Here is a 26,436-nt window from a genome sequence, read left to right on the forward strand (position 1 = left end):
AATTAAACTTCAGGGTTTTAAATTAGTTACTTCATCCTTGTAAAAACTGACCAACCCTCCTGTGAATGTGCAATCCAGTGATTACTCATGCCTTGGCTGAGAAGCTTATATCTAGAACCTAGTTAATTAAGCAATAGGAAGTCAATTAATGTTTTACCAAATGCTTTTCTATAGATTGAACTATAAATTATTTCGGTGTCAGGTGAGGACTTTTATTTCTGTGTAAATGTGTTTAAAACTTGAGTGCTATAAATAAGCCTCAGGCTGTAGTTTAATAATCTATTTAGGCCCACCAAAGTATAAATACTTACTGAATATGGTAGGTCCTGGCTGTGGGTTCTGGGTCCTCTGCTTATCCTAGCAGTGCTAACATGCATTGCACTGCATTGTGGTCTGATTCAGATAATTTGATCCAGCCTAAAACTAACTTTTCATTAAAAAAAAGGGGGGAGGGGGGCACCCCCCCCAAACAACAGACCACCACCCCCAACAAAAACCCCAAACCCCCACCCCCCAAAAAAACCCCAAACCAAAACACCAAAAGTGTAGTTTTACACCTGGTTTGTTTTTTCTAATCTGACTCACTAGAAGGAAAAAGAGCGAAAACTTGCAGCCAAGGTGAGGAGACAGGGCAGGACTGCTTCTTTGCATTGCAACCTGTGTTTGGATTGTCCTTCAGAAACTCTGCTTAAACCAATCCTGAAACTGCAGCTCCCAGTCTTTGTAGAGGCAGGAAGCTATCTCCACCACTGTTTGCTAATATCCCTGATACTGATCCCTATAAGTGGTATCGGAATGCTTGATCGGGGTTCTGGGATTTATAATTATTGAGTGAAGTAGTATAATTAAAAAAAAAAAAAAAAAGTCATGCTGTTTCTGGCTGTAGTTATGCTTGTCCCTACACCTAAATGTTGCTGCTAAAAAAAATTGTAGAAATACATCATTTAAAAAAGGACAATTTATGGCAGAGCCCTGTGTAAGTTGATTTTTTTTTTCTTAAGATAAATTTTGTTGAAACTCTGCTTTTCCTTAAAAGAAGGGCTTTTACCTCCACAATTTAGTTAAAAACCTTCAAAGAGGTACTAAGCCTATTTTGGGTTGAATAGGCAGATTAATGATTTCTGTTTACCAATAGAAAAACTGGTAAATAGTGGCAGTGGCAAAAAGCAGGCCTTTAAACAGAGATAACATTACTTATAAGTTGCCAAAACATATTTTGAGACTTTGTAGAGATCTTCAGATGGAAAACATCTATTTTATATTTTTATGCTTCTATTTTAAGTTGCATGTTAATGTTACCAGCCTATAAGTACTGTTTCTCATGCTAAATTGAACACGACTTTTAATTATGGCTTAGACTTTGAAGTTAATTCCTTGCAACTGTCTTCAGAACTTTGGGGTGATGCCTTCTGGTATTTACAAATATCTAACTTTTGCATGTATCAGATATTGCATACCAAAATTGAAGATTCATCAGTGTTAATAATAACTGATTTTATGAACATTCATTTCTAGTTAAATTCCTGAAGAAGTTAAGCTAACTGAACTTTCCCTCTGCTCTGGCAAAGAGAGAGATGGATTAATAGGTGCTAGAAAAACAAAGGAGCACTTTTAGAAAGTTAATGCCCTTTACTTTGAACTCTTGTAATAGAGTAAAATATTAAAATGAAGTTTATTAGAAAGCAAGTAGAAATAAGTAATTAAACACCAGCCTTAGCTGTTAATAGGTAGTTGCCTTCTGAATTATCCAGCTGGTTTGTTTAATTAGCTGGGTTTTCTGTTCATCTCTGAAATACCTGCTGAGATGAGCTGCATGAAATATGCAATGTCCAAAGTTACCCTCACCATTTTACAGCTTTTTCGAGACTAATTTCTTATCAGTTGTACCACCTCTTACATCTGGGTGAATCTTTGATACTGTGTATCCTACAGAAATCTGTGTTTTCAGTTGGGCACTTAATGTTCCATTCTGCATCATGGCACAGAATTACTCTTTATTTTGGAACTAGGTTTGTGGAGCTGCACTGTAATTGATGCAGGATGTTATCTTTAAAAGTTTGGGTGGGTATACTGAAAGCAGGATGGACAGAAAAAGGATTCTGGCTGTCTTTTTGTTCTGATGCTTCAAAGAAAAGTAGCTAGATTGGTTATCTTCTTGCCAAGTTTAGTGTCTGTATAATTGTAATGTAAATTAAAACTAATGTTTAAATATTGAGATTACTTACAATCAAAACTTGAAAATTACATTTAAATGAACTAGCTCTTAAACTTCTCTAACCAAGTACTCTAGGTGCTTGGTTAGTGTGTGTTACTTCAGGAACTTGCACAGAACATGGTATCTGCCCTTGGGATGTGGATCAGACTAGTGACTTAGTAAGTCATTCATTATTGCTCTGTGTATTTTATAATAGAACCTTACAAATGTTTTCCTAAAAATACATACTCTTTAGTGTGGTGGTTATAGCAAAACTGAATTTTGAGAAAATAGGAGTCCAGGTCATACCTTAACAATGTTTTTTTACATGTCTGTGAGTGTTATTTGACCCCTTTATAGCTTAATCACTCTAGTTGGGAAAACAGGTCTATATAGAACTGAAGTATTTTGGCTGAAAACTCAAATTATTTTGGTAGTTTAGTTGGTTTAGAATTTGGATACTGTAATAATCTAACAGAGATGATTGGTATATTGAGTTGGGCAGCAATTGAACACTTGCATTATGACAAAGATTACCAAAAATGAACTGAAGCTTCGCCCTTGTCTTTGGAATCTCTACAATAATTGTACTCATCTTGTCCTAGATTATATGCTTTGTGCTATGATGTCTTAACAACTTACTTGCTTTGGTAACTTGACAATGAAATAATAAAAAAAATGCAGTTGCAAAAGTTGTTCCCATTATTGCAAGGGTTTTTTGAGGCTCACTGTAGTCAAATTGGATTTGCTGTGTTTGCCAGAAGAAGTGGTATTCCCAACTTAAGATAACAATATTCCCTGAGCCTCTATAAAATGTTACCAACTATTTTAAAGTTGGTAGTATATATTATTGGAAAATTGACATACATATATACAGATCTGTTTAAGGAAGGAAGATTATAACTTGCCTTTGTTTCCAGAAAATTAACAAAAAATGAAGCTTACAAAGTCTCTCATCTTAAACTTTTCAGATAGCCGTGGCACAGAAACTCCTAATCTGTGGACTGTCCTTACTCTTCCACATGACTATTACAAAAACTTTGCCTGTGGAATACAACATTGACGATAACTTCAGAGCTACAGCGTCATGGCCTATAAGGTTTTTCTACCTATATGTGTCTCTTATGGCTGCCAGACCCAAGTATTATTTTGCATGGACTTTAGGTAAGTATATATATTTAAAAAAAAGAAAAAGAAAAGCATATGTATTGAGTTTCATTTGAGATGCTGCATACTAAGCATGTATTAAAAGGTGACAGTGCCCTCTTGAGGCCTTAGGTAAACATTATTACATTTAAGTATTATTAGGTATTGTCAAATGAATGTTTTAAGAAACAGAATTTGCCATAAATCTAAGCACAGTGTTGTGGCTGTTGCAAATGAGATCATGGTCTCCTGAACAAATCTGAGTGAAACACAAGGTTTTTTGGAGAGTGATAGTGTTTTAATGAGCAATGACTTGTTTTTTAAAAATTGTAGTAAATCTATGCAACAATCCCTGATTTGTTTGTTTGTTTGTTTTTGATACCTTGATTTTGGCATACCTGAAAAGTTATTCTAAGCCTCATTCTGTGGTAAGTTATCAGGAATTTGCTTGATGTTGTTCAAGCATGAAGGAAAAATTAATCTATTGTAATTCAGATACATCATAGTGTTGTTAATAGTAGATGGCATTCACAGTAGTATTTTCAGAATTTGATGGGTGAAGCTTCGGTTTTAGTCTTTGTTCTAATGATCAACAGGGTAACACCCATAGTCACTGATTTAAGACACTGAATAGATTATATAGTTTAAAGAACATTTTGCTTTTAATTTCATGTTATTTAAAAAAAACCAAAACCCAACACATACAACAGCAAAATGCTGTATTTATGTAAGCTGACATCTTGGAAGTGGCTCACAAAACAGATTTCATCAGCTTCCTCCTCCTCTCCAGTTTTACATATTTGTTTCATAATTCTTTTGAGAGAGAATCTGTGGGAAACAATGCAATAAAGAAAGCTTTAGTGTAGCAGAGCAGCATGACTCATTTACAGCTGCTGGTTTCATTCCTGATCAATGAATGAAGTGCTTTCAGCTTGTCTGGATATAGTAATTCTGGGGCTTGTTGTGGAATGAAATAATTTCGAATATTGTGCTCTTACACACCAGTATCATCATCTGTAAAGAGTAGGAGTCATCTGAAAAATGGATAATCTTCATTGTTTTTTTTTCTCTGTAATACTTCAGATGATTTTCTCCTTATGTGCTTGCTAGCAGTGTAGAGCTAGCATTCCTTTGGTAAAATACTGAAGAAAATAAACTTTTAATTTGCTAAATAGCTTTTTTTTTTTTATGTCTTCTTTCTACTTTACCTCATCTAAACTTCTAATGGTATGAGTAGAATGTGAGGGGGCCTTAACAGATTTACTGGATATTATGCTTTTGAGTTATACATTACTATACACTTAGGGAAAAAAAGAAATCTGTTCATAAAATGAATTACTTTAAGATGAATACTTACTAAAATGCTAGCTAATAAAATGATCACTTACTCTAGCTGTAGTCTTTGTACTCTAGCTAGCAAGAGATTATGGAGTTCGTGTCTTCAGCTGTTTCTGAGCATAAAATCATTGTCTAATGTTTGAACTTGACATCAGTGATATCGGATATATGGCAGCAAATGTTGTTGCTTCCAAAGATGTTTTTTAAAAGTGTTTTTGATGAGGAAATAAAAATATTATAAATTACCCTATATTAAATCAAATGTCACAAAGCCCTCTTCCATACTGGTAGATGACTGGAGAAACTGAATTTCAGGAAAGGAACTGTTTGAGTGTTTGAGTCAACTGTTTCTTTTACTTTCCAAATACACTGCATTAATACCTTGAAAAAGTTGTTGAGAAGAAAGGAAAATGCAAAAGATACTAATTTATGTTAAATGTCACAATTGTATAAAGTAAATTCTTTTTAATATGGTAATACAAACTGAGCAATTTCTTTTGCCTCTGCTAGTTATAATTTAAAAGGTGACAGTCTAATTACAGTGCTTTAGATGAATTTTGAGCTAACAGAGAGGGCTCATGCCCTGTAACTAGAAGACTAGATCTGTATTGCTTCTGCAGAGCCTTTTGCTTACTTTGCTTCTGATTTCTTAGGACTCCTTTGAACTGGGAGACAAGCTGGTATTCTTCTCCCCATGGTCACTTATTTATCCATGGAAGTGGATACATGGTTGGTTTCATGCCTTATGGATGTGTGTCCATGTTTTGGTGCATGCAACCAAGTGCCTGGCTCAACAGAGGCAATATTTGGAAAAAAACTTGTTTCCTTGTACATGGCTATCCTAATATGAGAAGTACAGCTGAGGGAATTTTAGTGTCTGAGCTAACAAAGCTAAGGCAAAGGCAATGACTGAAAGTGACAGGCAGTGTTCAGATTGAGTTCCCTTGTATTTTCCTGCATAGTCCAGATGATGGTATCGGCTGTTTCTCATAGGGAAAAATATTGTTTGCTTTGAACTATTTGACCTTTGACATGCATTATAAACACTTAACATTCAGAAGTGTTGTTAACAGAGGCCTTATGCCATTAGTGGAAGTCTAACAAACTGCATCACTTAGTAAATTACTGTTCTCTTCTATTAGGTTTGCGCTGCTCTGTGTGTGGTGCTGTGAATGTGCACCTGCTCAAAGTGAATCATACCATTTTATCTTTATGCTTTAAACATCACTGTTGCTGCATAAGGAAGCCCAGAGACATGCATCTGAGTGTTGAGCTACTATCTCAAATCTTTACAACCAGCCACTGTTTCATAGTCTTGATGCATCTCATTGAGTTTGTTTTTCTGTCAAATTGCTCAAGCAAGTCTAAGTAGGTGGTATGAGAGAGAGGGGACATCTGTGCTGTGAAGTAGATAGTGCTACCTTTCATTCTTTTGCTTTTGTACAAGTTTTTGAATTGAAAGCTAGTGTGTTGCTTGGATTATTTTCTGTTTGTTCAAGTGTATAATACAGTGGTCCTCAGTATTTTAAAAAAACCCCGAAAACATAGCCTTTAAAATGTGATAAATAGTTTGGACAAACTACGTTGTGTGATGCACAATTTGTAATATGTGCAGTTTAGAATGTATTTGTTTCTTTTTGTTTCATTGCAGCAGATGCAATTAATAATGCAGCAGGGTTTGGTTTTAGAGGCTACGATAAAAACGGAGTTACACGTTGGGATCTAATATCAAATCTGAGAATCCAGCAAATAGAGGTTTGTTTCTGGCTCTTTCAAATAAAATACTTGCCCGTGTAGGTAGTTGCTTGTAATTTCAGTAACTTTTCCTACACATTTTGTACCTCAAGATAGTGAGTATGTTCTAAGTCAAAAATTATGTGTTCACACCCTTAGGAAAGGGTGGAAAATAGTCTGTTTTGAATATGTTCTACCTGTCAGCTGACTTCCAAAATATTTTGTGGTTAACTAGTTGAGTAAATACCTTATTCAACTCATCACTTATAAATTATATGTTAGAATTTTGAAATATTTTGTAACACTTTACAATTACAGAAATAATTAGTTTGTTTTCCTTTACAGTTTTCCACAAGTTTCAAGATGTTTCTTGATAACTGGAATATCCAAACAGCTCTTTGGCTTAAAAGGTATTTATTTCTTTAAGGAAAGCTTTTCTCTGCTGAAGTTTCTTAGATATTTCTGTGAAGATAGTTCAACATCTAAAGCTAAACCCCACAAAACATCAGTTATTTAGCAACTGCGTGGGGCATTTTTCTTGTAATACTTGAATTAAAGCCTCTGAACTTAGGACTTCTCTGTTAGTGTAAACTATCAGGTTATGATAGGAACCTTTTCTTCACTGGTCATAGGGAACCTAAAACTATTAATCTGTAGAGGCGTTTTTTTTTCTTTTTTTTTCTCTCTTAGCATTCAAAGCAGTGTAAGTTGCTGAGAGCAGCAGGCAAAATGTACATCTTGGCCTGTGGAAGCTCTGCGTTACTTTTAGCCACACAGTGATGCAGGAACTTACATATATTCTGTGAGAGAACTTTTCTGCGCTCCTTCCATAATGAGCGCATGGCAAATATCAAACCCTACAGTGTGCTATCAACAAAAAATGCAAATTAATATCCCTCAGATGCACTTTTTTCCTTGTCTGGGAAACGGGTATAGTGCCCAGTGAACTACATCATTCTGCTTTTACTACTTCTTTGTGGTAACTAGAAAGTAAAAAGTGTTCTTGAGTAGTGTGCAGGTGTTGTTTCCCTTCCCCTAGTCTCTGTTTAGCTGATCTTTTATCAATAGGTGCAAGTTTAACTGAGACTCCTATCTTGGGATCACTTAGAGGACTTTATCTCTTATTCTAGGGTGGCTGGCAATAGAATGTTTCTTCCATTAAATCTCTTTATAGTGTATTCTTTCTTCCATAACTGCTTCCCTAAATATTTTTCTGACCCAATTAAAAACAGAAATTGAATTTTATGTGATTATTCTAGTTGGCTTAATAGGCAGTAGAATCTATGGCTAGGACAGTCAGCAATGAAGAATTGCATGCTTGCAGGTATTGAAATGTATCATTTAATAAAGCAAATAAGCTATTTAGCTGTTTTAAAATGCATTTTAATTTAGTTACAGAAGTTTATCAGTATGAAACTTAATAGAAAAAGGGTTGTTTCAACAAACTTTCTAATCTTCTAAATGGAATGATTCTAAACAAAAACTCCTTTTAGTGGAGAAGAGTAACATTTCTGTTAAGAATTGAAAGAAAAAAATTTGAATCAATTGCTTAGGGTGACATTGAAAGAAGATGTGAAGAAAAATTAAAGCATCGCCTTTAATAAATATTTTTAAGAGCAATTATGGAAGAATCTTTGAGGATAGGCTAAATCCATATTGATTTTGCCACAGTGAAAGGGAGAAGGATGGATGTTTTCTTCAAGTTTTGTTGCAAGTAAAAGATTATTTTAATGATTTTATATGAGGACCATAAATACTGGTACAGAATATATATTATATTGCCAATCTTTTGGTTAGTTGCAATGCTACAGGAGTTTCAATAGAGGACAAGCCCATGTGTTACTTTAAACATCCATTTTTAATACTTCACTTGTTTACCATTTATAGAAGTACCTAAAAATCTTAGCTATTTACCTCACATGAAATACCACACATCAGCATTTGTTCTCTACTTTTCTGATACTCTTTAAAGAGAAACTGGACCATCAGAATTAGAGGACTTAAACCCTGATTGTGTGTAAAAACAAATTCCTTGTAAAAACACAGTTAACAGATCTACAGATAATGAAGAAGTTTAATAAACATTTAATGTAGACCACAAAATACAGCAGTTCAAAGGTATTATTGTTACAAGCATGCAAGTTAAAATAGGTATTTACATAGTAGCATATATCAACAACATATATCATGATGATCAGAGGGCTGGAGCACCTCTCCTGTGAAGACAGGCTGAGAGAGTTGGGGTTCTTCAGCCTGGAGAAGAGAAGGCTCCAGGAAAACCTTAAAGCAGCCTTCCAGTACCTAAAGGGGGCCTACAGGAAATGATGGAGAGGGACTTTTTACAAGGGCATGCAGTGATCGGACATGGGGTAACAGTTTTAAGCTGAAAGAGGGTAGATTTAGTTTAGATATTAGGAAGAAATTCTTTACTGTGAGGGTGGTGAGGCACAGGAACAGGTTGCCCAGAGAGGTTGTGGATGCCCCATCACTGGAAGTGTTCAAGGCCAGGTTGGATGGGGCTTTGAGCAACCTGGTCTAGTGGAAGGTGTCCCTGCCCATGGCAGGAGGGTTGGAACTAGATGATATTTAAGGTCCCTTCCAACCCAAACCATTCTATGATTGCGTGATAATGTTTCCTGACTGGGGAAGCTGTTATGTTCCCCCTCAGCGTGTTCATTCTTTTTTCCAAAGAAAACATCTAGTTCCATGTCTTTGTTCATATTTGCAAAATCTCTGCGGTTCTTGTTGCTCTCTTCTGGCATCTTTCCAAACTTTCTGTCTTCTTACAGTGGATGCTGTGCTTCTGCTAAGACCTCCAAAGTCTTTCCCTGGCCTGTTATGGGCAGAGTTGAATGGAGTGGATTAATTAACTTTATTTTCTTCAGATAACAGTCTTTCTAACACATCACAGCATTACATGTCTTTTTGTGGCAGCAATCTACTGTTGATTCATGCTCAGCTGATACTCAGTGTTTCATACTGTTGATTCATATTCATACTCAGCTATACTTTTTCAATAATGTTACAGGAATGGGTACTGTTTTGTATCTTCCACTTTTCCTATTAGATGTTCTATACTTTGGACTTCATCTTGTTGATTTCAGAACATCATTCAAGTCTGTCAAGATCATTTTGGATTCTAGTGCTCTATCTGCTAAGAAAACAATGCCAATCTCTTCCACCCCACTTCCCACCCCCAAAATCAAAGGGAAGACAAGGTGAAAAAAATATACTTCTCAGTCTACCACCCAAGCTAGTAATGAAAGTATAGAACCAGACCAAAGGCAGTACCTTGCTGAACAGTTGATGCAACTTCGCATTTTAGAGTAAATTATGGATAAGATAATCTGAACCACCCGTATTTGAATAGATTTTCTCAGCCTGTTGTGATGACTATATTTCCTTGGTTTGCTTTTAGGAATGTCAGGTGAAGCATTTCAACAAGATTTATTATTGACAAATCCATGGAGGAGTTTAAGCTTACTTTTTACTTTTTGAAATTGAAGCCTGATGATTTTTTTTTCTAGTATATATCTTACCTGACTTGCATTGATATAGCTGAAATTTGGTTAGTTAATTTAGTTAGTTTTGTTAGCTCCCAAATGCTTTGCAGGGGAAAATTTGCTTAAAATAGTTTAAACCAAATATAGATCGAAGCCATTTATCAATTTATTAATGAGACATAGTTAACCACCAGACAGTGAAATATATGTTCAGAATTAATACCCGCACTAGAACAGATAACATTTTGCATATGTTTAGTGTTCTGGTTTAATAAACATTTCTAAACATTCTTCTGTAACTCCCAAGGAGTTTAAAAAGTGCACATACACGCACACAGTTATATGCAAACTGTGCCGCCTCTCCCAAGGACATGTGGGATACAAAACCACACCTCCTTCTGGAAGCATGGGCCCCCTGCTTGTATGCACTGCCTGTGGGATATGTGGGTGCTCCAGCTCTATGTGAACCCGCTGATTCACATGCCAGTTAGAAAAGCATGCCAGGAGCTCACGTGCATGCAGCTGATAGGGATGAGATGCTGCTCCCTGTGTATTGCATATTGCACTGACAGTCCCCCAGCTGGATGCAGGCTACTCAGTGTCTACCAGGGAGGATGCTCTGTCTTGGCTGAGACAGAGGCCGTGATGCTGGTGGGGTGACTTCTGGCAATGTCAGACCAGGTTTTGATGACTAGCATTTTGCTCCAAGATGTCTCCCTGACTTGTTACAAGTTTTCCTAAAGCTTTTGTACTTCTAGGCTGACCGATTCTTTGTTCTGACCGATTCTCAGAAGCCTCTTTGAAATTCCCTGGTTACTGTTTAGTCTGGCCAGTGTTGCTTTCCTCTTTAAGGTGGTCTATTCTGGGCAAATGTCCTCAGATAGTTTTGTGTATTATGCATATATGCACCTGCACCCTACTTAGCCCCATGTTCTCATCTTAACGGCCATTGTTAGCAAAGCCCTTTGGCAAAGGGAGAGGGTTGTGCTGGTACCCCGTGCAGAAGACCTTATAAGACAAAACTTACCACATCTATTTGACTGGAATGAACTAAATTAGCAAAATACACGTTTGATCTTTCCCTATTCACATCCTGTCTTTTTACCTTCTGCTCTTTCACACTGACTGTGTCATTCGGTCTCAGCAATCTTTTGTATATATGGAAGTTGTAGTTAAAGTAGTTACATTAGTAGTGAATGTTTTGGCTCTGTATCATTAGCTTGTTGTTGTCTTTGAATAACAGATGTGCATTCTCTTTTCTTTCTCTGTTACTTGCTATGTGTTTATAAAACTTTTTTACATATTAATGTCTATGGCCTTTTCTAGTTAAAACTCATTTTTGTACATTAGCTTTAGATTTGTGTTCATGCATGCTTGTGCCATTTATTTTTGCTTCATGTTAGTGTGTATCTGTTTCCATATTTCCTATTGCTTTTTGGTTTTCAGATCATTAAAGACATTAAAGAACTCTTGATGAAGCCATATCAGGACCTTACCATGTTTCCTATCATTCTTCCACATCATGATGGTTTGTCATTGTGTCATTTAATGTTGTCTTCTAGAAACTACCTTTCTTGGATTCCTTTTTCCCTTCTTCCTTCTAGAATTCCTTACAGTAGGACCTTGCCTAATAATTCAGAGTCTCAATTTTTAAATAGCAGAGTTCAGCATTCTCCTTATTTGATATTCTCACATCCCTAGAGTCATTAATTATAATTTCATCATCACGCTCTCCTGATTGCCCTACACAGACATGTTTTCAAGTGTAGTCTCTCTATTACTCAAAATTGAAGGTCGTTGTTACTTTTCCCCTTCTCCTATAAGCTGCTTTCATTTTATGAAAAATATATGTCTGACTCATCACAAGAGTTTGTAGGGTAGTCTGTGCCTTCAATGTAGCTTTTCAAACACACTCTTGGATGGTTGAAGATCCCATATTAACACCAACACCTGTCTTTGGATGCTTGTGTATCACTTCATTATAAATAAGTACCATATGTGATGGCACTGAGCACAGGTTAGCACTGAGGGGTTAAATTGGGAACTGTGAATAGCTTTAAATAATTTTCTGTAAGTCATAATACAGTGGCAACATTATTAAATAATAGTAAACTGCAATTGCACTGCAAATGATATGTTGGAGATGAAACTGCTAAAAGTATAAATGTATAAATGATAACTGGGAAGATTATTGGCTATTTGTCTCATTATTTATCTTGAATTGTCTTTGACTTGTTAGAGTGTGCTATGAGCGAGCCACCTTCAGCCCAACGATCCAAACCTTCATCCTTTCTGCCATCTGGCATGGGGTTTACCCAGGATATTATTTAACGTTTTTAACAGGAGTACTAATGACACTAGCAGCACGAGCTGTAAGTACCAACCAAGTATCTTCTTAAATAATAATTTTTGTAAAAGAAAATTGATCATGTTCTCTAGTCCAAAGATGCGCTTTACAGTTGATACACAGTCTGTCTGATAGTGGTGTTTACTTTTTTAGTTATGAGAGCAGTGGGAATGATTAATTATAAGGAGGGCGTTGATCAGTGGAAACAAGTGAGACTGTATGCAGTCTGCAACATTTTTGTAGTATAACTTTTGTGGAAGCTCTTTCTCTGCATTAACTGATAATATATTACTATGCCATGCTGAACAGGATGATGTTGTCTAAGACCATTTTGAAAAAACTTTCTGATGATGAAAAAATCACTGATGAGTAGCTTAAAATTTGGGGGTTAATGCTATATATTTATAGAGTCTGCCCCCTCCCTGATTTCTGTCCAATACTACTGTAAAGATGGTAGCTAAGAATGCTCCCCCTCAACCAGCAGATAAACATCTCTAGTGCAGTTACTATTCAAAATTGGCCAGCCAGGAGTGCAGTCACATTAACACGCTTTTGCGGCTGCTACTCAGAACCATATGGAACCAGCAAATTTGCCAAGAAATCTCTCACAGTTCTGCTTGAGAAAGCTGCATAAGAACAGAGGCAGGTTTATCAGTTACTCAATGGGAAAGAGGAAATAAATTGGGTGTCAGCTCAGAGCAGCATAACAGACCACTTTTCTGTTGAAAGGACCAGGAGAATGAGAAATGAAGCAGACCGCTCTTTATTGCTATAATGGCTAGGGGAGGTGGTACTTTAGATTTAGATTGTTACTAACACTAATAAAACAGATGCTCCTCCTCTTTCTTCAAAAAGATGTGGGTATAGTCCTTGTTTGACAGAACTGACTCCTTTCTTTACAATAGGTATAGCTCCCTTCTCCTTTCCAGACTCTATCACAGTGAACTTTTGATATTTATCAGCCAGGGGCTGGTGCAAAGCCAAGGTTCAGGGACAGTTCACAGTTAAAAGTTGTTCTGCTCTCAGTGAGGTGAGTCCAGTAAATCGGAGTGCTCACTGCACTTCATCCTGGCCTTCGCTAGTAAGCTGCGTTGTATTCACGTTTCATATGTATCAATCAATAGGCTATTAAATAAAAATATTTTGAGTTTCTGTATTAACAGGTACTTAATATTAACTGATCAGATATGTTAGAGATACTTCAGGATGTTTATTATTTAACTCTACTAGCCTTTAACTACAAAGTTTGGCAGCTCTGATACACATTTTCTTTTCCCGTCATGTCTAAGCACGTATTCAACTTGTTTTACTTCCTCTAACCATTACACATTTCATAATCAGGTGTTTACTAGGGGCAATTATAGATTTATTTTAAAAGTTGTCCTTCAAGTCCTAAAATACTAGATTTCTCTACAATAAATTCTGTGAAACTTCATCCAAGTTTTACAGAACTCAGGAACAAGTCACTGCACGTGACCATAGGAGAAAACTGGGGGAAGATGGCAGCATGAAGGGTATTTGGCTAGAATGACTTTTTTTACTTAGCTTAATTAAACAAAGGCTGAGTGGGAATGCAGTATCTACAGGGGTATTTGGGTAAGAAGGACAAGAAGGGTAAAAAAGGTTTTTAGTGTAAAGAATGAAATCAGCAGGAGCTAGCCTTGGATATGTTCTTTAGAACCAGGAGTTTTAACAAAACTGAAGATTGAAGAAACTAAACTGGGTACTTTGGTGTGCAGCTGTTCAGAGAGAACTACCTCAGTGCAGATGACTGGAAGGTTGCAACTGTGGATACCAAGCTACGCAAAGGCTGAATTGAGCCTGTCTTGGCTTGTCAGCAAATAAGACCATGAGCAAGAATGACAGTTCAGTCAAAGGAAGGAGGGCTGAAGATCTACTGGTGTCTTTATAATTATAGACTTAAAATTGAACCCAAACCTGTGTGGGTTTTGGATTTTTTTAAATACCTTTTGGTATGCCATTGCTTGAGCAGAATTTTACAAACAAAAGAAGACTCAGCATAGAAAATTGAGTCATTTTATAATAGTCTCACTTGATATTAGTTGCTATTAAGACTCCTGAAATACATCATTAGAACTGATATTGTGTGTATTCTGATTTATACCCCACTTATCCTAAAATGTATCTTATTAGCAAGTATAGGAAAATGGCTTTGCATATAGAAGCTTTCAACAGAATCATTCTGGTTTTCATTTACTGCAACACTCCATATTTATAGAATGGCTTGATGGAATAGAATGTCTGCCTCATTCAGACAAGCAGTCCAAAGTTGCATTGGATTTAGGAGGGATTAATTTACTTAAATTCTGCTTAAATTCATAAATACTTAAATACCTGTGTTGGATGAAGTGCACTATCCTAAAAGGCAGGGAATTTGAACTGACTCCTAGTGAAGTTGATGGGCATTTTGAGTAGTTCAAAGATACTTGACCAGACTGTAGCACTTAAATTCATCCTATGAATTTTGTGGAAGTGCAACAAACTCTGTACAGTAAGATAGCTCTCAAAGTTTATTCCTAAGCTAACTTACTATTATCTGCTTTTCCAGATAAGAAACAATATCAGACACTATTTTGTTGAATCTCCTGCTGTTAAACTATGTTATGATATTATAACATGGATGGCAACTCAAGTAGCAATAAGTTACACAGTCGTGCCATTTGTACTGCTCTCTGTAAAACCCTCTTTCACCTTTTACAGGTAAGCACATTCTATCCGTTTCCTTTTTCTTTTATTTAACTTGAATAGACATATTTTCTGTGGCATAAGATTTCTGAAGCTATTTCAGTGATAATTATAAGATTGATTTGTTAGCTGAGCAAATGGTATTTCTGTTCAAGTGCTCAAATGTAGTTAGTGTTGTGTATGAGAAACCATGAAGTACTCTTGTCTTCCTATCATAATAGACTTATTTTCCTTGGGGCAGAGAAAAAGAAAAAAAACCACCAAAACCAAAACCAGAGAGTACCTTTGAGATTACTATATGCACTTTAACTATTCTATAGCAAGTCTAGATAATGACTTCCCAAAAGTAACTTGTGAAAAAGAAAGTTGAAAGCAGACTTCTATTTACTTTACATCTCTGTTAGAGCACTAAGTACTGTGGGGGAAGATTTAATTTCTGACTTCCCCTTTACTGCTTTTCTTAAAGTAAATATTAACATCTTCCTGTCTTAGCAAAGTACTGTATGCCAGTAGACTTATTCCTAAAGCATCCTCTAAGAGTGTTCAGATTTTTATTGAATTATTATTTTTGTTTGTTTTTTAGCTCCTGCTATTTCTGTCTTCATATTGCCAGCATCCTGGTGTTGTTGGTATTTCCATTGAAAAGAACTCAAAAAGGAAGTAAAAAGCATGAAAGCGTCCAGCCTGTGTGGTCCAAAAAACTAGAAGAAGAAAATCTTTTGCAAAAGAACAGTTATTCCACAACAAATAATAGTTTCAGTCAGAAACAAGAAATAACCTGCAGATATCAAGCATTAAAACAGTGATTGAGGAAATACTATGATGAAAATATTTTATATGTTTTCAGAAACCCATTTTTAGCACCTTTTAAAGGGGTTTGTATTTGTTTGCAAAGATGTTTAGTAAGAAAAGAATGCATTACCTAGGAAAATCACATACAATAGCAAGACTGGAAACAAAACAAATTAACCCCTCCCATGCCATGTCCCTGTGGGTCACGCCTTATATGAAGATATTACCATTATTTCAATGGGCACTCAGGACTTGCAACGTATGTCCATAGGGTCATATGTGTGCCCTTTGCTGAATGTACGTTGTGTATCCCAAGGCACTGATGGGGTGGAACAAAATTGTGTCAATCTAGGGTTAACAAATGGAAATTAATTTTTCCAGATGAATGACTTGCCTTAAACCCTCTATTTACTGAAATATTGTTTCTAAGTGGGTATTTTCAAGTTTGATTTTATGTGGAAAGCATAGTTCAAATATATAATACTATATGCTATAAAGAAGATAAAAATAGGGAATGCAAAGTCATTAGAAGGCTTTTGAATCTTTAAAAGGGAACTGCAATAAGCATCTCAGTATTTGGAGGGTTTTCTTAAAGTATCTCAAACTATTACAGTACATTACAGAACTGTAAACATTACTGATGCCAAATTATAGTTAGGTTTCTTTGATAAAGAGTATACACATAGCCCTTCTGAATGGATTAAAAAAAAAAAACCAACAAAAAAACATGAAGGTTCATCTTTTCCAGGGCTTGATAGCTCTAATCTAGGTTTCTTTGAAGTACTGAAAAACAATAAAACACTGCCAAGTGGGCTTTGCAGCTAGAGAAGGAAAGGCAGCCATAGGACACAGAAGACAATGTGCAAGCACCAGGATTTCAATGAAGGTGCATTTTTACCCTTAAATACCAGAAATAGTTGTTCTAGAATAGAACTGTTTTACAAAAAAATTATTTTTAATACTTAAAGTTGTTTTGAATTTTCAGGCGTACAGTAGTTAGTTGATGATGTTTTCAATATAAAATAGCAAAATTACCTTGAGCTTTAGTGCATAGGTAGTCAAACATGAAATTAGTATCATAATCAATTTCTGTATGCTTGATAATTGATGGCCCTTTATCCAAAGAAGTATATCAATTTGAGGAAAAGCTTTTTCTTTAAATTAGAATTTTAGATGCAAAGTTCACATCATATTTGTGGATAACATAATGAAAGAAAGAAATCCTTCAGAATATCTGGCTTACAAAATTATGGAAGTGTGTCAAGGGAATAATGCAGTGGTTATATCTGTTCCAGACCATTTATTGTGATGATGGTCCCTGCTAGAGTACTGCTGTTAAAGGGCTACATTTTAATTGCTTATATTCTGTATTTTCTTATAATTTTTTTAAGGAAACACAAACTGTTTATCCGCATGGATTTTTTTAGCTTTAAAAATGACACAAAATACTACCAGAGAAAAATAATGCAGCTTGTTGATTAATAACCTACAAATGAATGAGAAAAATTTTGTCATAATATTTCAAACCTTAAATTTTTCATCAAATATCTGGCACTAGTGGGGTGAATATTCTTAGTTCCAGAAGTGCAATGATGGTCCTCAGCTTTGGGGATACTACCATGCAAAAATAGTCACAGTACTTCTGGCTTACTCTCTAAAGAACCAGATCCTAAGTCAGGTCAGAGTTGTTTCCTTGCTGTGATAGTTCTGTGTCTGGCCTTTGGCTCCTTGCCTAAAACTCCACGAGGATAAAATACCTTTTCCATATATGTAGGTTAGCACTAATTTACACAGTTAGAAAGGGGGAACTAAATATGAGAGTAGATGAGTCTGTTTAGATGAGCGGGGATGTTCGTTGTTTCAGTAACAGCTGTATTATCTTTAAGATAAAATAATCTGACTTCTAAATCCTTAGCTTGTTTACCCAAGTAGACCTCTGCTTACATGGGGTTGTGGTTGTCATATGTCTCTTTGAAATGGCATTATGGTTTTTTTCTGTTGTTTATAAGTAAGGGCACACTAGTTTCTTTGTTTGATTATCCTTATTAGATACAGAATCAGGAAAGATATTTTTCCGCTTTCTGTTCTTGAAGGGACATGCACGTAAAATAACAAATTAGAATTGCATATTTCTGGATGGGTGAGTAGAATTAGGGTTAATTCTTTCACCATTTGTTGCTGTTGAATTTAAATTCATCTTGTTGGTGCAGTCTACATATCTACCCAAACAAGCACTTTTGGATGCCAGTATAACATCTCATGTGCCATTTTTCCCATTAATGTTCTGGTACTCTTGTTTTGGCATGTGTGCCCATATGTGCGATGGAGGCTTACTAATTCTTCATTATGAAATATGAAAACAGTTGTAAGCACTCCCAGAAAATAAGCAGGTTTAGGATAGCGAAGACTGGTACTTCAGTGTGAGTGAATTCACTGGTACGGTTTTGTTCAGAACTTTTGTATATGGGGAAGTTAAAACAGCTAAGAAAATATGTATGTGCTGTTGTTGGGCACAAGTGGCAAGATACAGGTTTCAAAATTGCATGTGACTGGTGTCTGTATGCAATACAATTACTGTTTTCTTCATGGTTTGAACCCCTTAAATAATAGCAACACAAGAAAATTATGACAACTAATTAGTTCCACACAGAATTTATTTTTAAGTATAGTGTCCTAGAATTTACCCTTTAAATGTTACTGCTGAATATAAAAGTACTTTGAACCAAAATCTGCTCTTCATGCAAATGAATTCTCTTGGGGACTATGGAAAGAGGTTTTTTGTTTTAATGGCACCACTCTGATTTTAGTCAAATAGGGGTTTTGTTGTTGTTGCTTTCCCTCTGATATACTTGTTTTCTGCCTTGCTATCGCACTGGATGCTTTTTATCCATTTACTCAGAAAGTCAAGAGCAGCCAGCCCTGATGCTTTAGATAATTTTTAGGTTTTACACATGTCATTTTATAATACTGAATTTGAAAGGATGGTGGTGATTTGCTATTGCTCTTGCTGAGAAAAATAGAAAGTAAATTTCCTAGAAATATTTTGGGCATGAAAGAAACATGGTTTTAAGTATTCTTTCACTGATTAACTGATGTGTATCCAAAAGATAAAAGTGTTTTTTGTATTGCAGATCAGCACACTATGAAAAGTAAATATAACATATCATTCATAATTTTATGGTGCTTTGCAGATATTTGCCTATTGTGAACAATTAATGTAGTCACCCTGATAGTAACTATTTGCTTGCTTAACCTTTTTTAAATTTCACAATTCTGTATTAATGAAAGATGTATATTATATATTTAAATAATACTTTCAGTGGTGCCTACTATTGTTGTAATAGGGAAGGCTTTGTTAGCTTTACAGTTACAGACATGTCCTTCTTATTCAGGAAACTTATTCTTCCATGGCCATTTCTTAAGTTGACATGTAGACAAGATTTCAGTAATAGGTGACATTACCAGGTAAAAATATTGGTATGCATTTCAATATGCTCTTGATAACAAATCATACTTTAGTGAGAAGACTTTACGAAAAAAATCTTTGTATATTCCCTGCTCTGTGCTGACTTGTGGTATGAGTTTTACCAGTATAGTATATTATTTATTAGAAGAATTTTACACTTAAATAACTTGTTCTGTTTCCCCTATGGGAATAAGTAATATAAATACTATGCTTGTATGACAGGATGCACACTAGGCAGTTGTGCCTCTTCTGATGGCAGTGATTTGGTTAGTGGTAAAATGTCCTCTGATGCAGAGGAGACCTTTATGACATCTTTACCTCCTGTCAAATTCATATCAAAAGTAATTTTAAGAGTCTGGAGCTTTCTCTCAAGCTTTGCAAACAAATCGTCAACAGATTTGTTTAAATACATGGTCAAATGTGTCTTCACGTTTGCCTGCAAATGTGTCACTGTTACTTACATGTAAACTTTCACATGCTCAGCTTTATAAGTTGGCCTTGAATGATGAAGGAATTGAAAAGCACAAGTTACAGTAAATTAGGCTTTCATTTCCCTTATCCTTAAGTCTTTTACTTTATAATTCTCATTGAATTCTGAAATCAGGTTTGAGAATTTTTCATTTTCAATAAATTGCCATTTATGTTGAAAAGTGATCAGCGTTATAAAAACAGATGGAAATAAATTTAAGGGGTTTAGTATGGTGCAGACTCTACATACGAAAAATACACATCGGTTCTGTGCTGATTCATCGCACCATTTCACTACGTGATTAGCCTTTAGGCATTTATTTGGGTCCAGTAATACTCTGAACAGCACTTGGGAGTATTTTCAAATTTCCTGTTAAAAACTCAATTGGCTGTAAGTACTTAAGTTAAACAAGTATTTAAATGCTATGCTGAATAAGTATCTAAGCAGATACTCTAGTGAATTGAGCCTACTACCACTGGATTACCAGAGCTGTCTGGATCTAAGCTAGTTTGCACTGTCGGTCTTGATCTTGTTCATAGTCATGGTGGAAACACTGGCTGTGAAGAAGTCTCTGGTAAGAACATGTCCCGTCAGTGGCCGGGGGGGGTTGCCACAAGAGTTTCTGGGGGGAGCTAAGCCTACACGCAGAGCTTGACAGAGGATCTACTTGCTTGTGACCCAGGCTGCAGCTGCTCTATGGTACATCTACCTGAATTTTTGATGTGTTTGCTGTCTTAACCTGGACATTGTGGAAACACCATGAAATCCAGGCATCCACAAAGTCACCCTGCAAGGTTACAACTGCACATACGGTAACAGTTGCTTATTACGGTCAAAACTAAATGAAAGCAAGAAATTAATTTCTTAAAAACTTGTTTTCAGATGAGCTGCGTATGTTTTTTACAAAACCTAACCATCAACTTATTAATTTTCATCCCGTTAAATATTTAAAACATAATTTTGCTCACTTTAGGTATAAAAAAAAAGGCAAATTTTGCCACTTCATCATCATCTGTGCATTAGCTGTGTGTCCAGTGACTTAGGCCTGGTTTTGGTTTTAGATGTTTTTAGATTTTCTAAATCTATGTGCATATCCATACAAACATTGTGTAAACTTAATGAATTGACAAACTGTAGTTACATATAGTGTGCATAAATATACCTAAAATAGGCCATATCAATATTTACATGAGGTAGTGTTGAGCCTTCCAGTTGTACACTACATCTGCTGAAGGCTGCTGAGCTCCATTCTCAGAGTACTAAGCTTTCTGCTTCCTAAAGTGAAAATAGAATCCTCTGGCTATGCTTTAAGTAGGAAGTAAAGGGCTTCTTTCACTCTGTTTGCAACACCAACCCTTACAGGATGTTCTGCTGCAGGCTATGAATACAAAATTTGACTTCAGATATATGACTGAAATCTGAGTTAGGGCCACTTTTGGAGGAAACTTTTTGTATTAATAGTGACTCAGTCCAGCACCTTATTCCAAACTAACCTCTTGGCAAAAGAGACCTCTGCACAATCTTCTTCCTTCCTTTTGTTCTCTGAGGAAGAACTACCCCAAGCTGGATTTTCATTTAGGTTTCACTACAATATGTCTTATGAACAGATAGCTGTGGCCCATGCTGTAGTTGGATTAGGCTTCCAAATGGTGACGATGTAATCTGAAACAAAAAATAGAGAAACAGGGTGCCTAGAGACCGGTAATCAGAATAGTGCAACACCACATATTAAAGGTGCAACAATCTTTTGTCACAATAAGTTAAGAGTATTTGCCTATGCATATTTTGCCTTTCTATGTGTTTATCAGTTCTCTACATCTTTTCTTTGTACCTTCTTTTGTCCAGTGGTGTTGACTATTTCTGTGAAGAATCTTCTGATATGTCTTACTGTGACAAAGGTGTCAAAATGATACAATAATAATTAGGTAGTTATTCTTAAATTCCAGACCTCAGACATGTTCTAGATCAGTTAGAAGAGAACATTCAAAATGCATTGAACAAAAAATAGTGTAAGATGGGTAAATATAGCATTATTCAAAGATGTTGTAATAAGTTATTCAATTTAAGAATTTAAAATATGGAACTTTGTTCTTTCCTGCCTTGGTTACACATTCAAGGGAATAGTTTTACCTCAATGCAGAAGTAGTTATGCCTCCAACTACCCATATGTTAAGGTGAGAAAACACCCCTAAAAGTGGATAGCTACAGTATTCCTAAATTTGCCTTTCCTGGTTCAGATTATAATGCATTGTCGGTGAATTTCATTTTTATTATTCCAAAATATATATTTTTAAAAAAGTGTTATTTTTCAACAGATCCATAAACTAAGTGTTGGTGTATGGTAAAATTAAAATACCACTGTTAGTTACACTGTGATTGTGATATTTTAATAATTACTTATTTCTAATTTGTCTCAGCAGTGCTGCAGAAGCATGCTGTTATGTTTTAAAGGTGTTTTTAACTTGCCTATAAATGTTTTTTTCTAATTTATGTCTTTAAATCTGATTAAACTGTAGTTTAAAAAAAATGAACTTTTTCTAAATTCTTTGGTGTCTGTGAGTGCTAAAGAACAAAATTATTTTAATGCAGTTTCTCCTTTTAGATTACTAAACATTACAGTGCATGCATTTACACTGTTACTTGGACTGTTCTACTTCAAAATTGCTTTAATTTCATTTGTTTTCTAGAGCTTACATACAAATATATGTATATAATTGTTTTCCAGTAGAGCTGGTAAATAGAATTTCAAGTTTAGCCTCTTGTGACTTGGGAAAGGTACTTACATAACTTTAAACTCTCCGTCTCAAAGCATATTGTTGCCTCATGTGCACTGCTTCTGAATATGACAACTCAGCTATTTTTAGCTTGAGAAATGAAAACCTCATAACTAACAAATCAAAATCAGTTTTTTGAACAAGCTGCTGCTTTAATTGATGATTCCAAAGGAGCAGGACTAAATGTGTACCATGCATGTGCATTTTTTTGCTTTTTGAAACTGGACTACTAGGACTCACTCCACTGTGATAGTTTCTGTTGGCTGGTGACAGTACGTTAAAGCAGGCTGAGGCTCCTTGACCTACAGGTTCTTCACTATGTGTGTTTAGGTTGTTACAGAAAAGAAGGGATATTGCATGTCACTACTAAATAAGGGCTGTTTCCATCACTTCCTGTCTCATACTGAATCTTGGTTCTCTCTTCTCTTGATCAGGTATTAATTCTGCTTCAGTACAAACCTTGTAAAGCCAATGTAAGTTTGTGAAGACATCCTCACAAAGATCTGTTTCTGCAAGTGGTCTCACCCTAGAGGAATACCGGAATGTGTGTTGGTCTCTTGGAAGGCCCTACCATAGTAATGATATTTTTAAGCCTTGTGTGTTTAGAATTCTTTTTTAGCAAGCTGTGTTGTGGGAGATAAAAATACTTGCCATTTCAACACAAAGGACTTACAGATGCAATTTTAGAAGTTCTGGTGATTTCTGTCATTTCAACCAGAAATTAGAGACTGCAGTGGAAATTGCCTTCTCAAATATGCATTCACAATGGAGTTGGTCAGGAGTATGAAAAGTATCTTCATGAACTAAACATTTACTACTGTGTTTAGTGAAAAGCTCATTTGAACAGATTAAGATAAAACACAGATTTCTGCTACTACTTTAGGACACTAAGACTTGTTGGTGAATATGATTGTTCATATGATGGAAATTTTTAACTCTGCTCTTTCAAGGTACTGAATAGAAAGAGTCCTGATTAAGAACATCCCAGAGCCAACAGATATTTTCCTGTGCCTATAAGTTAACTTAATTCCATGTGAGTAACTTCCTGATAACATGCAGGATGTTTCAGCATAGAATACAGAAATAGTTCTAGGGGAAGATGTCTTCAACCTACTTACTACATTAGAGTTGGAGACCTGTACCCTCAGCACAGTTTACCAGTTCATCTTACAGATCTTCCTAGGATGGCCATTTATAGTAGCAAGAGAGTTATTTCTCTGTGGGGGTTACTCATTATCTTTACAAACTAAACTATGACAGTAAAAGGACTCTCCACACTTTTACTCTAGTTATTCTGCTGTCACAAGAAAAACATTCAAATATAAATCAAGCATGAGATAAAAAACAAAACACTCGTGTATTACACATGCTTAAAGCAATGTTTTCCCAGTGATTTCCTGATGGGATACCTAAATTACTTGACTGATAATTAATAACTTATTTCATGGGGGAGAATTCCATGCCAGCTTTCCTTTTGTTTGAAATATGGTGGTCTTTGTGTCAAATCCTCCTGGTTTGCCCTCCATTGCCTACTTTACCATTTAGGTTGTTACACCATGAGTAACATGGCTGCCCGTGTACTCTACCCCATAACAGCCTCTTCCCATATTAATGCTTTTGTCAGGTGGCAAAAATATGCATGTTACATGGCCATGATTTTGATCAATTAAAGTTGAGGAAATGGGAGGAAGGAAAAAAACCAGTTTTAAGTACTATGGTAATTATAATCAGAATAATAAGCTGCTTAATAATTAAAGCACAACAATAATATTTAATTTATATCTTTACTGGGTAGATGTTGAAATCTGAAATATTGGGGCAATTTTGTGCCTGAGGCAAGCGTGGTTACTGCAACAGTCCAGTTGTTTAAAAGATTAAAAATCATACATCTATTATGAGGGAGGCTAAACAAAAAGGATAAGAATTACTTGAAAAATGCACTTAATGTTTTTTCATTTGGCTGTTTTTTTGTGAGTCTTGCTAAATTTTATCCACTATTTTGGAGCATTGAATATCAACTAATCTTGGGGACAATTTCCAAGCACTTGAAGGACAAGAAGGTGATTGGAAATAGTCAGCATGGATTCACTGAGGGGAAGTCATGCTTGACCAACTTGATAAACTTCTATGATGAAATGACTGTCTCTGTAGACGAGGGGAGAGCAGCGGATATTGTCTGCCTGGACTTCAGTAAGGCTTTTGACACTGCAACCTGTAAGATCCTCATAGAGAACCTGTTGATGTATGGGCTGGATGAGCTGACAGCGAGGCGGATTGAAAACTGGCTGAACGGCCAGCACCAGAGGATGGTGATCAGTGGCACGAAGTGAAGCTGGAGGCCAGTAACTATAGCTGTGTACCCCAGGGGTTGATACTGGGTCTGATCCTCTTTGACATGTTTGTTAATGATGTGGATGATGGGGCAGAGTATACCCTCAGCAAGTGTGCAGATGACACCAAACTGGGAGGCGTGGCTGATATGTCAGAGGGTCATGAGGGTACCCAGAGGGACGTCAGCAGACTGGAGAAATACGCTGATGGGAACCTCATGAGGGTCAACAAGGGTCAACCCAGCTGGAAGGCAGCTTTGCAGAGAAGGACACGGGGTTCTGGTGGTCACCAAGTTGAACATGAGCCAGCAATGTGTCCTTGATGTAAAGAAGGGACCTCCAGAGGTCCCTTCTAACCTCAACCATTCTGTGATTCTGTGAAACCCTGTGGGAGATGGAAAAGCTGGAAAGAGAAAATTGCTTGGAAGAAATTTTTTATTTTGTCAGATTATATGCTCTAATGCAGCAGTTTACAAACATCAATATGTATTACCTTTTTAAAAAGCATCATAAAAATCAAGTATTTCTATACAGACTCTGGAAAATTTTTGCTCAAAGTGTCACTTAAACTATATTAATAATATGACAAAAGTTTTGGGGGACAACGGTTAAGAGATTATTTTTAAAAGTGTTTGATGAGAAGTGGACTGCTTTGTGTGAAATCATAACTCTATTAGATTCCAGTTTCAACCCTTCAGTGGAACCGTGTTTCATTGCCTATGTGAATTAATCACTGGTGGGAAAGCGTTGTTCCTGATGTAGGCGTAGGGTACAAGTAGAAGAGCACAAGGATGTCAGGAGTTGGACCTATCTGTAGCAAAAGGGGAAGAAGGTGAAGAACCATACAGAAAACTCTGCCTTCCCTGCCTGTGTATTCCTGGTGTGTGTACAGTTCCTTTGTACACAGGAGGGAAGGAGCTACTGGCTCTGCCTGATAAATTTGTAGCTGCAGGGTGAGAAGACAGCTAACACCTGATGGGTGGAAACACTATGGTACTGGAATAAGGATTTGGGTGATGAGGAGATCATGAAGTGAGAGATTAATGTACATTTTAGTATAAACTCTGAAAAAAGAGTAATATTTTGAAAATGTTTGAAAATCCATTGTCAGACTGTTATTTCTCTTGCGTACATAAGATTATATGGATGCTTGAAACATCAGGACTGCTCATCCTTTAGCAGTGGCCCCTGTGTATACATTCAGGTAGCACAGAGTGAGCACGTTTCAGCCCAGCAGTAACTGCAGGGATTCATTCATCCATCTGTTCACATTGCACTTCTATTGTGTAAATAAGAAGAATGTCCTTTATGTCCTTACTTTCTCTTGTTTTTTTTTCAGCTGAATCAGTGTTTTGGTGCAAGATCTAAGTGGATTTAGCTTTTGATTTTCAAAGCTTGCTCCTTTGCCTTGTATTATCAACTGCTGTGAGTGTAAGGAAGTTTATTTAATCTGGGTGTGAAGGATTTCTTAAGGTAATAGGAGAAACCATGCTTAAAAAAGTGAGCAAAAGCACTTGTAGCCCACTTCCTGGTTATAAGTATTCACTTTCTGGTGAGTGATAATATAATTATTTGGGATATACAGGAAGCGCTGCCAGATGTTTCTTCAAGAAGCTAACAGTGATGGCTCTTTAGAG

At 36.1% G+C, this 26,436-nt stretch overlaps 1 protein-coding gene across 4 annotated transcripts in view; it reads left to right on the forward strand.

The window, feature by feature from the left end:
* The window catches only part of MBOAT2 (membrane bound glycerophospholipid O-acyltransferase 2), a 111,638-nt gene extending 85,798 nt beyond the window's left edge, over positions 1–25,840 (forward strand). For 2 of the 4 annotated variants that reach the window (XM_075049180.1, XM_075049177.1), the window contains 6 exons: positions 3,166–3,358; positions 6,330–6,433; positions 6,758–6,822; positions 12,155–12,287; positions 14,832–14,983; positions 15,552–22,849. In XM_075049180.1, coding sequence (XP_074905281.1) covers positions 3,166–3,358; positions 6,330–6,433; positions 6,758–6,822; positions 12,155–12,287; positions 14,832–14,983; positions 15,552–15,774 — 870 coding nt within the window. In that variant the 3' untranslated portion in view covers positions 15,775–22,849. Of the gene's footprint in view, positions 1–3,165; positions 3,359–6,329; positions 6,434–6,757; positions 6,823–12,154; positions 12,288–14,831; positions 14,984–15,551; positions 22,851–22,903 lie in introns of those variants that run through there. The other 2 variants (XR_012653314.1, XM_075049178.1) reach the window with 2 other exon arrangements.
* The last annotated feature ends 596 nt before the right edge of the window (positions 25,841–26,436 follow it).

This window comes from Buteo buteo, chromosome 17, assembly GCF_964188355.1.
Source record: "Buteo buteo chromosome 17, bButBut1.hap1.1, whole genome shotgun sequence".
Taxonomy (NCBI): Eukaryota; Metazoa; Chordata; class Aves; order Accipitriformes; family Accipitridae; genus Buteo; species Buteo buteo.